Source organism: Mauremys mutica, chromosome 24 (genome assembly GCF_020497125.1).
Source record: "Mauremys mutica isolate MM-2020 ecotype Southern chromosome 24, ASM2049712v1, whole genome shotgun sequence".
Taxonomy (NCBI): Eukaryota; Metazoa; Chordata; order Testudines; family Geoemydidae; genus Mauremys; species Mauremys mutica.
Genome location: NC_059095.1, coordinates 90,449 through 104,536, shown reverse-complemented (window position 1 = coordinate 104,536; position 14,088 = coordinate 90,449). Strand labels below are relative to the sequence as shown.

Sequence of the window (14,088 nt, the reverse complement as noted above, 5' to 3'; positions counted from 1 at the left end):
ATAGTTGGCCATGTGCAGGAGATTATCAGTTTGCACACTTAAGGTGCCTGAATTGTGTTGGGGCTGTTGATGGGATCTATGTGTCTATTCCTTAACCTCTCCACAAGGCCTCTGTGTTTATAAACAGAAAGGGCTATTTCTCCAGGGTATTCCAAGGTCTCGTTGATCATAGTGGTTGGTTCACCAGTATTAATGTGGTGTGATCTGGAAAGGTCCCTGGTGCTAGAATCTTTAGAAACTCATGCCTCTTCCTTTATGAAAAATTGAACTTTTGCTTCCAAGACCACTATGGATATTGATGGTTTTGTGATTTCCCCCTCTCATTCTGAGAAACCCAGCTTACCTGGTTTATAAAGGCTTTTATTAAGCACCTGGGCAGGAGAAAGAACCTGTTAAACTATACCTGAGTACCTGCAGAATGACAGTGGAGTATATGTTTGGAAGGCTGAAAGAAAGTTGGTGCTGTCTAATAATTAAGATGGAGACTGCAGAGCAATATCTGCTTCATGTAATAACTGCATACTGTATTTTTCAGAAAGAAGGGAGATAGTCTCAGTGATGTGGGGGGAGTCAGAGGTGCAAAGACTGTCAAAGCAAAGCGATCCATCTTCAAACTGCTGCCAGTCACCAGGGCCACAGGGTTAAGGGTGCTTTGTGCTCCTAAATTGAAGGTAGGAACAGAAATATTTTAATCATACTATGCGGCCAGGGTTCATTGTTTTGAGAGTGTGGATTTGGTCTTTTGTAGTTGCGTAGTGTGACAGTTTGCTGAAAGTTGATTTTGTGTTTGAGATTTGAAATTTTATTAAACTTGGAGCTTTTGTCAAGCAAAACTTTAACAATAATGAAAAAAAAGAATTTAATAAGTCTGTCCCAATTTGTAACCCTGGTAACAAACAATAATACAGTGCAAATTTCAGCTCAATAAAATATATTGAGTTTTGAAAAAATGCTTATTTTTAAACTCTGCAGATTCATGGACAGCCTGCCTGTAAATGCAGAGTAAACATGATTGTACAGGATTTCTGGATGCTCTTTCCCTTCATATATGGAATGGTGAGAGCAGAAGCCATTGTTTCTAGTTGTGGGGATGAAGGTGGGCTCCCAGAATTCAGTGTTTTCACTCTCCTGGGATGTGGGATGTGGAGGAAAGTGCTGATGGAATTCTGGGACGTGCAGGTGCTGCGCTCAGGAAGCAGTTTTGTCCACAGACTGCAGGATATGTCTGGGATGTCACTGTAGTGTTGGGTGGGAAGATGGCACTCTAAGGGTCTCCAGTAAAACTGCTTTGTCATCAGTTCAAGGAGCTGGTTTTGCACATCCTAGAGGTTTCCTAGAGTTTGCCTCATCATTTCAATGGTCTTCTAGTGATTTCTCTGGCCTCCTTCTCTGCAATGAAAACTCCTCTCCAGTCCTCTGTCTTCTTGGTCTTGTTCTGGACTCTGGCTGCAGCTCACCCCACATTTCCTGCTTTATATTTCTTTTCTTGCCCTGGAGATTGGCCATGTGATCCACAGTAGATAATAGTCCTGTCTGTTAGGGTCACATGGCTTCAGGTGCAAGAGCTGGGGGAACTGAAAACAGAACAAGTAGTTATTGCACTAATTCCAGTTTTCATGTCACCAATGATAAAATGTTGCTTTTTCCTCTCTTTTAGAATGCCATTTCCGTAATCTTTTGCCAGTCTGGAGTGACTCTGAAGATGGTAAGATGTTTTTTGTTTGCCTTCAATTCTGCTTTATTGCATCTCCAACATGCACCAAATGCACTGCAAAATGAAGAGTTCTGCAGTAGTTGTTCAGAACTTACAGGGTCAACATAGCTGGAAGGCTGACTTGCTTTATCTCTGTTCTGTCCCACTTTGGGGAAATGTATCTGATAAAATGCTAAGACAGCTGAAATCTCAGGGCATTGCACAAATGGCAAACCAATGTCTTTTTTGTTTTTATTGCCTTATTTTTACTGCATCTAGTGTTCCAATGAACATGGTTACATTATAGTGTTCCTTTATTGAAATCCTACTTGACTAGGGGGAGGGCTAGGGGCATAGTGGTTGAAGAATCTGGAATGGGAAAGGAGACCATAGTGGTATAGGGAGGGGGGGCAGCCCAATGGCTATTAATATATATGGGCAGCAAACAGTCATGGAACTAAACTTCCCCAGTGCAGATGCTGTTTAAAACCTCAGGGGGTATTTCCAAGCTAGCAGGCCCAGAGAGGCTCCTAGATCACATCTGCCCACAATGGCAGCATCTAGCAGGCATCCACAACAAAAAATTATTCAACCCTTCTATACAGTTATTTAATATAGCACCAGATTTACGCGCAGAAGTCCCCTCCCCAGGTCTGTCAGACTGGGTGTCCACCTGGCTTTCAGGAGCTGCATGTTCATTTGACTCTGCCTCAGACTTTTGTGAGAGGAAGAGATCTTGGCTTTCAGAGGAGCTCCCTTCCTTCTCCTACTTCTCCCTTCCTTCTCCTGGTCAACGTTGGACAGTGCCAAAAGGGATGACAGTGCAGACACATGACAAATGAGATTTGGTGGTGGCCTCACAGCAAAAATCTGATCAAGATGCAATAACAGTAGAAAATGCACAGGTAAACAGACAGGTCAGGCCTGGCATCATGCAGTGCAGTATGAGATAACAGTGGGATGACTGCCAAGCCAATGTGAAATAGATGCATCCACACAAATCTTATTTTGCACTAACTCATTCCTTAGTTAACTTTAATCCACTCTTAGTAAAAAAACTGGACATTTAAATTGAAAGAAGAATTGTATCATGTGGACAATAGGCATTTTAACTAAAAAACCATAAGTTAGTGTGAAACACCCCTCCTCCTCCTAAACACTAATTTACATGTCTCCACCAGGCCATTTATCAAAATTAAGGCAAGTCAACTAAAGGTGTGAAGTCAGTGCACATATAATGTACATTTAACCCCTGTGAATGCTTTCATTCAGGACTAAAGCGGTCTACATTTCCTGTAACTTAGTCCTCCTAAGGTTACATTGCACTTGAATTAAAACATCTACCTGGAGACGGAGGTAAACATACTAAGTTATACACATTGACTGCATGACTTTAGTTGATTCACCTTTCCTGATTGTCCCCCATGTAGACCACTCCTTAGAGGTATTGTTAGCACTAGATGTAGAACTGACAAAAATCACAACTGCTTCCATTGGCATATATTTCCCAGTATCACTCATGGGATTGGTACTAGTGGAAGAGCCATCACAAGCATTGATGGATTTGATTGCACCAATTACAAAAGGACAGCAAAAGAAAAATGGAGTATGGCTCACACATATATAATGCTAGAGATTCCCTTTCTAATTTATTATTTATTTTATAACAGTTCCTTCAGAGTTCTGATTGGGTTCTAACGGTTCCAAACCAGGCAGTTACCAATAGACACTGAGACGCAGAGGGCCTAATTTTCAGAAGTGCACTAGACGTAGAATCGTAGGACTGGAAGGGACCTCGAGAGGTCTCTAGTCCAGTCCCCTGCGTTCAAGGCAGGACTGAGTATTATCTAGACCATCCCTGACAGGTGTTTGTCTAACCTACTCTTAAAAATCTCCAATGACAGAGATTCTACAGCCTCCTTGGGTAATTTATTCCAGTGCTTAACTACTGTGACAGTTAAGAAGCTTTTCTAATGTCCAACCTAAACCACCTTTGCTGCAATTTAAGCCTATTGCTTCTTGTCCTATTTTCAGAGGTTAATGAGAACAATTTTCCTCCCTCTTCATTGTAACAACCTTTTATGTACTTGTGTTCCCACTCAGTCTTCTCTTCTGCAGACTGAAAAAATTGGTTTTGTTTAGTTCCCTCATAGGTCATGTTTTCTAGAATTTTAATAATTTTTATTGCTCTTCTCTGGACTTTCTCCAAATTGTCAACATGTTTCCTGAAATGTGGTCCCCAGAATGGGACACAATATTTCAGTTGAGGCCTAATCAGCGCAGAGTAGAGCAGAAGAATTACTTCTTGTGTCTTAATAATAAATAATAATAATAATTGGAGATATACCAATTTCCTAGAACTGGAAGGGACCTTGAAAGGTCATCAAGTCCAGCCCCCTGCCTTCACTAGCAGGACCAATTTTTGCCCCAAATCCCAAAGTGGCCCCCTGAAGGATTGAACTCACAACCCTGGGTTTAGCAGGCCAATGCTCAAACCACTGAGCTATCCCTCCAACACACCTGCTAATACGTGTGTGCGCGCGCAACAGTGTTACACTGTTGACTCGTATTTAGCTTGTGTTCCACTATGAGCCCCAGATCCCTTTTCACAGTACTCTTTCCTAGGCAGTCGTCTCCCATTTGGTATGAATGCAACTGATAGTTGCTTCCTAAATGGAATACTTTGCATTTGTCCTTATTGAATTTCATCCTATTTACTTCAGACCATTTCAACAGTTTGTCCAGTTCGTTTTTAATTTTAATCCTGTTCTCCAAAGCACTTGCAACCCCTCCCAGCTTGGTATTGTCTGAAAACTTTATGCCATTATCTAAATCATCGTACTCTATGCTATTATCTGAATCATTAATGAAAATATTGAACAGAACCAGATCCAGAATTGATCCCTGAGGGCCCCCATTTAATATACCCTTCCAGCTTGACTGTGAACCACTGATAACTACTCCCTGGGAATGGTTTTCCAATCAGTTATGCACCCACCCTATAGTAGCTCCATTTAGGTCGTACTTCCCTAGTTTGTTTATGAGAAAGTCATGCAAGACAGTATCAAAGGCATTACTAAATTGAAGATATACCACATAGCAAGACTACCCTATCCTTGGTCTTCCTCTTGCTTTTAATATATTTGTAGAATGTTTTCTTGTCTCTAGCTAATTTAATCTCATTTTGTGCCCTGGCCTTTCTAATTTTTTCTCTACATACTTGTGTTATTTGTTTATATTCATCCTTTGTAATTTGACCTAATTTCCACTTTTTGTAGGACTCTCTTTTTTGAGTTTCAGATTATTGAAGATCTCTTGGTTAAGCAAGGGTGTGTGTGTGGGTCGTTATATTTCCTGTCTTTCCTATGCATTGGAATAGTTTGCTCTTGTGCCCTTAAGAATGGCTCTTGGAAAAACTGCCAACTCTTGAAATGTTTTTTCTCTTAGCCTTGCTTCCCATAGAATCTTACCTACCAACTCCCTGAGTTTGCTAAAGTCTGCCTTTTTGAAATCCATTGTCTTTATTGTACTGATTTCCCTCCTACCATTTCTTAGAATCATGAACTCTCTCATTTCATGATCACTTTCACCCAAGCTGCCTTCCACTTTTATATTCTTAACCAGTTCCTTCCTATTTTGCAAAATAAAATCTAGAGCAGCCTCTCCCCTAGTAGTTTTTTATACCTTTTGAAATAAAAAATTGTCTCCAGTACATTCGAGGAACTTGTTGGATAATCTGTGCCCTGCTGTGTTTTTTTCCCCAACAGATGTCTGGATAGTTGAAGTCCTCCATAACCACCAAGTCCTGTGCTTTGGATGATTTTGTTAGTTGTTTTTAAAAAAAAAAAACCTCATCCATCTCTTGTTCCTGATTAGATGGTCTGTAGTAGACCCCCTATCATGACATCACCCTTGGTTTTTTTACCCCTTTTATCATTGCCTAGAAACTTTCCACAAGTCTCTCCTAGTTCCATCTAAATGTCAGTCCAAGATATATATTTGATATATCTGCAACTCCTGTTGCTTTTAGTTTGAAATGTGGGTTAGAAATAAGAATGGCCATACTGGGTTAGACCAATAGTTCACTTAACCCTGTATCCTTTCTCTGACGATGGCCACTGCCAGATGCTTCAGAGGGAGCGAACAGACCAGGGCAATTATTGAATGATCCATCCCTGGTCATCCAGTCCCAGCTTCTACCAATCAGGTTGACTGACTGCCAGAAGCTGGGACTGGATGACCAGGGAAGGTCTGCACCTCAAGTTAAGGCCAGGTTGCTCATTTCAATGTGTGAAATTTAAGCATCTACAAAGGGTGAGAGAGTTGAGTTATATTTGCATCAGGAATTCTAAGGCTTTCCTGACTATTGTGCCTGTCAAAACTCAACCACAATATTGCATTAATTTTTTTTTATTCATGATAGTTTCCTAATGTATTATTTGAATAATTCTTTCTTCCCCTATTTGTTGACACCAGGCATAAAGACTTCATGCAGGAAAACAGAGTAGAATTTATAATTATTTTTAAATTATAGCACAAAATACCTTAATAGTTCAAATATGCTAGTTGTCTTACAGAAAAGCACTGTTTGTTTATTTTTAGCTTCAAATCTAAAATAGGAACTATGCTTTTGGCCAAACCAGCAGAGTCAGATTCAAGGTCATACATATATGCTGAATGTTTGTTTCTTTTCTTGAAACAGAAATCCAAGATATGCACATTTAAAGTCTTAACAAGGGTGATCTAATACGCTGAATTTTTAGAGTTACTAGATTTAATTTGGCAATCCTTACTCAAGATAAAACCCTTCTCAATTTCAGTTTCTCAATTTAATCCCTTTTTAGTATGCTAAATAGTTCTTCATCCCATTTTCACAATCCATCCCCTTGTTTTTTTTTTTTCTCTCTCTCTAGACTTATCTCCATCGTCTACTATGGCCATTGTTGTCATTTAGATTAAGAGCTCTAACTATGCATAGTTCAACTTCTTTATAGGTTACTTTTCAACCTCCTGGCCATTCTAGTTATCTTTTCTGAGCTTCCTTGCTGAGGTCCCTCCCATTTGTCAATTTAATGAAGTGCACAGAACTAAACAAAATATTCCAGGTGTGGTTACTAAAGTGTTGTATGCAGAAGGATCTCCCATGGTGTCATATGCACACAGCTGAAAACTGAAGAGTATTTGGATTTTTCTGATCAGAGGCATTAGCTTGCTGTTAACAGGTATTTCTTTAAATTCCTTTGGATTACTTCTCCCTTTTCACTGGTGTCTGCAGCTCCTCTGAATGCAATGAATAAGATCAGACCTAACAGATCCCTGTAGTTTTTCACAGGACATTTTGTCATTTATAATAGTTATTTAGGGATCCTCCAGACAATTTACAATCCACATAACGTTGTCCTTAATCAACATGCAAGTATCAATAGAAATATCTATAAATGACTGGACACTATTAAATGAATATCAGACAATGGGTGTTATATTCAGATTGTAATTAAGCTTTTGATTTAATGTCTCTCAAAGTTGTAATCAGATTCAAATCTGCTTGGACAGGAACAAACTAGCTAAAATCCTTCTGTTCAAGGAGTAGCTGATTGATTTAAGATACTAGTTATGACAGCATTCATCAGTTTACATGTTGTGAGTGGTTTTATTTTGATGCAGCACACAAAGGGGCATCAACAGCATAGCAAGTGTACCTTGGGATCTGTTTTTGCTGCCTCAAGTTGGGTCTTTGCACAGTTCCTGTTTGTGTGTTCATTATAGTCACTGCTGTCCAGGAAATAAATAACCACTGAAGTAATATGAGTGCTACTGGTGGGATTTATTAATTTTTTATTTTGTCCTGCATGCCACTTTATTTGAACTTTCTTCCAGTTTTGTTATGTGACCCATCACTTACATTTTAACTAACAACTGGATAGGTTTTGGTTTTTAAAGAAGCAATCTCAGTGCAATGAAACTAATTCTCCTAAAAGTATCCTAGTGAGAATTACAGGGCTCTGCTAAAATCTGACCAGACATGTTATAAAAGAACCAATTAAAAGAAGGACATTAGTTATGTCATTAATCATGGAAAAGAAAAAAAGCAGAGAATGTACAGGTATCAAGGTAGCTTGTTTTTATTTAATTCAGTTTTTACAGAAAAAGACTGAAGGACTAGTACTAGGAATTACTCAGAGACTGGTATTAAAGGCAGAATCTTAGTGCACCAAGGCAAAGCCAAAAGAGGAAATGCATTTACAAAGAGGTCATATCATTGAGAGCGTGGTCAAGCTCCTCACTGATAGCTTTGTACTTCAGCTTCTGAGCATACAGCTCATCTACAGGTCCAAGGGCCCAAGGCAAGATGTTCAACAAGAAATGTTGTAACACAGTCCACAGCAAGAGATGCATGGTAGAGAATATGGAGAACAGTTGGAATGCAGCAAGTGAGGATAAACGGTGGAAAATAAAGATGAGAAGAAAACATTAAAATATAAGGCAGAAGCTATACACATGTACTAACTGCCAAAATGTCAGGAGTTTCAATTTCTTACAAAAAAAATTTCAGTAGAATTTTAGAAAAGATTTAGAAGCCAGATCTTCCTACTGGTCACAACTGAGTCAGATAACAAACCTTAAAATAAATTCTATTCCTATAAATAAAATGGCCCCTTGATTAGGTGGAGTTGGTATACAGGGATGCAAACAGTTGGTAAAAAGTAGCTTTTAGTTTTCATCACTTCTTTTTTGAAGGAGAAGGGGTGAGTAGAACTTTGGCAACTAAATGTCATGTCATCATTCCCCATTTTTTGGACAGCTCAACTGTTTTTTTTTTTTGGTGCTGCTTCTAACCTGCATAACTTTAGCTTTAATTTTTGCCCATTTCCAGATGTGACATATATTAAGGGTATCAGAGCCGATGAACAAAGGTGAAGTGATTAGGAAATCTGAGCGATCTGCCTTTCAAACAGGGTTATCTGTTACGTTCTCTCCTGCCTTCAGGGGACTTTTAAATGTAAATATAGAATTAAACTGAGAACTTTGGTTCTCATTCTGTTCTCAATTATGAAATTGTCTTTATCATCCACACAATTACCAAGCAAGGATTTTATTTCTTCATTGGGAGTTTTATAATTAGATCGACTGACTAATGGTAGGAAAACGTGTTGTTCAAATGAACGGATAGAAATGGGCAATCAGATATATTGATGAAGACGCACCAGGTAATCGCCAAAGCTACTGACTAGCTATAGATGGGCAAGTAATATGAGTAAATGATTATTAGTTCAATGACCCTGTTCAGAAATGAGATTCCATACATATACATATTTTCACTAAGGCTGTCGATTAATCGCAATTAAGTCACGCGATTAACTCAAAAATGAATCGCAGTTAATCACAGTTTAAATCGTACTGTTAAACAATAGAATACCAACTGAAATTTATTAAATATTTTGGATGTATTTTTCTACATTTTCAAATATATTGATTTCAATTACAACACAGAATACAAAGTGTACAGTTCTCACTTTATATAATTTTTATTACAAATATTTGCACTGTAAAAATGATAAACAAAAGAAATAGTACCTTTCAATTCACCTCATACAAGTACCATAGTGCAATCTCTTTATCATGAAATGTAAATTATAAATGTAGATTTTTTTTGTTACGTAACTCAAAACAATGTAAAAAACTTTAGAACCTACAAGTCCACTCATTCCTACTTGTTCAGCCAATCGCGAAGACAAACAACGTTGTTTACATTTACGGTAGATAATGCTGCCCGCTTCTTATTTATAATGTCACCTGAAAGTGAGAACAGACATTCACATGGCACTTCTGTAGCCAGGATTGCAAGGTATTTACATGCCAGATCTGCTAAACATTCGTATGCCCCTTCATGCTTTGGCCAACATTCAGAGGACTTGCTTCCATGCTGATGAAACTTGTTAAAAAAAAATGCATTAATTAAATTTGTTACAGTTCTCCCCAAAGGAGTTCAGTATGTCTCCTGCTGTTTTACCCGCATTCTGCCATATATTTCATGTTCTAGCAGTCTCAGATGATGACCCAGCATGTTGTTCATTTTGAGAACACTTTCACTGCAAATTTGACAAAACACAAAGAAGGTACCAGTGTGAGATTTCTAAAGATAGCTACAATACTCAACCCAAGATTTAAGAATCTGAAGTGGCTTCCAAAATCTGATCGGGATGGGGTGTTGAGCATGCTTTCAGAAGTCTTAAAAGAGCAACACTCCGATGCAGAAACTACAGAACCCAAACCACCAAAAAAGAAAATCGGCCTTCTGCTGCTGGCATCTGACTCATGATGATGAAAATGAACGTGCGTTAGTCTGCAATGCTTTGGATTGTTATCAAGCAGGACGCATGTCCTCTGGAATGATGGTTGAAGATGAAGGGACACGTGAATCTTTAGCGCATCTGGCACATAAATATCTTGCGATGCTGGCTACAACAGTGCCATGAGAATGCCTGTTCTCACTTTCAGGTGACATTGTAAACAAGAAGTGGGCAACATTATCTCCAGCAAATGTAAACAAACTTGTTAGTCTGAGCGATTGGCTGAACAAGAAGTAGGACTGAGGGGACTTGTACGTGCTAAAGTTTTACATTGCATTCAAAGATAACAGTTATTTTTGTACATAATTCTACATTTGTAAGTTCAACTTTCATTTTAAGAAGATTGCACTACAGTACTTGTATTAAGTGAATTGAAAAATACTATTTTTGATTTTTACAGTGTGAATTTTTTATAATAAAAAAAAATATAAAATGAGCACTGTTCACTTTATAATCTGTGTTGTAATTGAAATCCATATATTTGAAAATGTGGAAAACATCAATAATATTTATATAAATAGTATTCTATTATTGTTTAACAGCATGATTAATCATGGTTTTTTTAATCACTTGACTGCACTAATTTTCATCTATAGTCATGGTTTCTGCTGCTTACATTGCTTTGCTATTACTTGTTGCATGTGATCTCTGGGAACGAGTGGTAGCTATTCCATTCAGAAGAGATGCTAGCACAGCTTCTGGGATTGATACCCTATCCTTTTTATTGGAACACAATCTCAATCATCCTGAAGTTTGGGATCTAGTTTTCTTTTGGACCCAACCATCTGTCTGCAGCCTAGTGTGTGGCCCTCACACCTCCAGATTAACTATCACTATTTATCTACAGAGAGCTAAGTTTTGAAGAATGTAGGTCCATCAATGACTATTAGCTAGGATGGTGTCCCTGGCATCTGGGGTACCTAGCATTGGCCACTGTCGGAAAACAGGATAATGGGAAAGATGGACCTTTGGTCTGACACAGTATAGCCATTCTTATGTTCTTCAAGCAATTTACAGGAACAAAGCACGTTAATGAACAATATGTCTACATGTATGAATCTCATATGCATAGCTTTCAGTTTATAAGGGACAACTTTTTTGGAACTTCTCCGAGAAAACTGATTTAGTCTAATGATAGTCCAACTGACTGGCTTAATCAGGGCAAAATGAACATAAATTCAGCTACATAGAGGCAGGGGACACATTCACCCCATGCCAAGGGATTAAATGGTGTTTAATAACACTCTATTATATATTCTATACTTACGTTCAGTAGAGCATTCTGTCCTATTAAGAATTCAGATATATTTTAAGTGTTCATTTCTTAATCAAGAGAATAGGCCATCCACAGATTCAGATGATTCTATAGTACTACCAAATGGATGAATTTTTAGGGGAAAATACTGAGGGGAAAGAAGTAAATATTATAGCATAACTGTGTGTAATGGTCTAGCTACAGGTAATTATAGTAGTATAAAGATTTTCCCCATAATCTACAAAGAATACATAGTGCTAGAATTTGTTTCTCAGTTTGAAATTGATGGGACTTGTAAAAACAGTAAAAATTTCAAAAGTAATTTCATACCTTCTAGATCATCAATAGTCTTTTCCAGTTTAGCAACCGTTCTTTCTGCAAACTCTGCACGTGTTTCAGCCTGGAAAAAGATTATGCAGAAAAAAATCTTAGATACTGGATGAGAAACAATCTCTGCTGAAATGCAAATTCATTGGGATGGCTTGTCTCACCTCCTTGAGTTTGTCAGAGAGAAGCTTGATTTCTTCTTCATATTTATCCTCTTTTTCAGAGTACTGTGAAAACAGGGTGAACAATCTATTAAGAAACTGGTAGGAAAACTAAACATCAGACAGTTTAACTTTTTTGTTAGGCTACTATTAAGGAGCCATTGACTAACAACAGGTGGTAGCCGCCTGTCATTCTAAAATGCTTTTCCTTAACGATCATCCCATTTCCCGGATGCAACCATGTCACTGTATTTCCTGAGGTTTCTTGTTTGCCCACTGTCTGAATAAAATTCTGAATGCCTTGTCTTTTGCTTAGGGGCTATATTCTTTGCCTTGGACTATGGCTCCACTTACATATAATAAAAAGTGGAGCCGTATGTGTGTGCGTGTACACACATACACACACACACACACTCCTCAAGAAACTCATGTCCTTGATGTAATTCAAACCATCCCATCTTCCTGGAACAGGCTATTCTTCACCGAGTGACTTATTTTGAAACTCCTCATCAGAAGTCAGTTATTTATTCAGTGTCATTACACTACATTCATACCCTTGGAATAGGGACCAAAACTTTATTTTTCATGCAACCAAAATTCCTTACTCCCAACTCCTCATCACCCCCTGGTGGGCCATACAGACCGTGGATGGGGCTGGAGAGCAGTGCTGAGCAGATGCACTCCACAGCCGAAGTGTCTAAGAGGATTGATCCTGCTTTGAGTAGGGGGTTGGACTAGATGATCTGAGGTCCCTTCCACCCCTAATAATCTATGATTCTATGATTTGGACTAAAATTCTATCTTTAGTCTTTACTCAGTATCTGTGCCCATTCTGGTACCCAGATACTTGAATTAAATTGTCAGAAGACACAAGAACTGTGTGTAAAGTTGGTTACTATCCCCCAGTTTTGTTGTTCTTGTTAAACAGCCTACCAGCTGTATTGCCTTTGCTTTTCCTCTACACTTCATCCACCATGGCTCATCATTTGACAAGTTATGTCTGAACTACTCTTGTGAGCTCCTCAGGGCAGGGATCATGTGAATTTCTGTACAGTTCCATGTATACCTATCCAGCTATATATAATACAACTTCTAAAAGGTTCAGTAATGAGTGAGATATATTCCTAGCCCGTTAGTCTTCTGTGCTAGAAAAACTTTGTAAGTGATGCCAGCAAACAGATTCAAAAGTAAAAAGTGTGGGTAATTTGGAGTTAAGACAGTAGTAGCACAACAATTCCCTGTACTACATGTGCCTTCCCTGAACGTGTTTCATTCCCCAAAACTCAAGTATTGGATAACCCAGAAATGCAAAGTTCACTCCAAAACCCCCTTACTAGGGTGTTAACTGTTAATAAATACACCCACACACCAAAAGACATCAGCCTCCCTCCCCAAAAATCCCCTCTCCCAACTACAAACAGGAGAAAAATGGGCAATTCACAGGTAAGATGACACTTCCCATACAATACTGTGCTTCATTCCCTCTTCAGTTGCTTGACCCCTGCTCCCCCAGCCATACAACTTTGTGAAATCATTCAGTATCAGTTAACATAGCCTCACAGTATTACATAAATTGGTATGTCTTGTAACATACCCCAGGTCTAATATGTTGATAGCACAAGGGACTAATTCCACACAATTGGATCTCCAGTCAGATTGTCCTAGGACCCCTACCAGAAGCAAATGTATTGGTTTTCTACAGAAGACTTTTGGGCATCAAATTCACTTTACACACCAATTCCTCCAATAATTCCTCAGTTAATCAATACAAAAGCATGACAAGTTTTCAGATTCCTCTTTTTTTGTGATTGCTGTAAACTTGTATCACCAACTCTTCATTCTCCTTGCCCAACCTTAAACATTCTGTGTTCTTAATCAGGAAGAACCAACCTTCTCAGACTGAGCCTCCAGGGACTTTAGGTTGTTAGTGACATTTTTTAGTTCTTCTTCAAGGTCACTGCATTTTCTACACAAGGACAAATGTGATCAGATAAGTTCTTCATATATTGTGCTGTTTGGTTTTCAAATGGGCTAAACGAGTAAAATGTGAGCCAACTTGTTAGATACACATAGCATTTACAGTTTCCCAAAATATACTATGCAGACTGTATTTAATAGATTTTTGTAGCAAAATATAGCTTGTTAGGAATTCAAGCAGAACAAATAAGCTTTTTGTGAATCTTAGAGCTCCATGCTGTCCTCTGTGAACAGGTATCTTCTGTTAATTGTACCAGGAATTTAATTAGAACATAAGAATGGCTGTACTGGGTCAGCTCAATGGTCCATCTAGCCCAAGCGTGG

General features: G+C 38.5%; 1 protein-coding gene across 3 annotated transcripts in view; it reads right to left on the bottom strand.

Moving 5' to 3' along the window:
• Positions 1-1,022: 1,022 nt before the first annotated feature.
• TPM4 (tropomyosin 4) overlaps positions 1,023-14,088 on the bottom strand; it is a 33,754-nt gene continuing 20,688 nt past the window's right edge. Inside the window, exons 6-9 of one of the 3 annotated variants that reach the window (XM_044998566.1) lie at positions 13,678-13,753; positions 11,791-11,853; positions 11,630-11,699; positions 1,023-1,574 (exon numbers count right to left, since the gene is read on the bottom strand). In XM_044998566.1, coding sequence (XP_044854501.1) covers positions 1,543-1,574; positions 11,630-11,699; positions 11,791-11,853; positions 13,678-13,753 — 241 coding nt within the window. In that variant the 3' untranslated portion in view covers positions 1,023-1,542. Of the gene's footprint in view, positions 1,575-2,468; positions 2,564-7,857; positions 8,017-11,629; positions 11,700-11,790; positions 11,854-13,677; positions 13,754-14,088 lie in introns of those variants that run through there. The other 2 variants (XM_044998565.1, XM_044998564.1) reach the window with 2 other exon arrangements.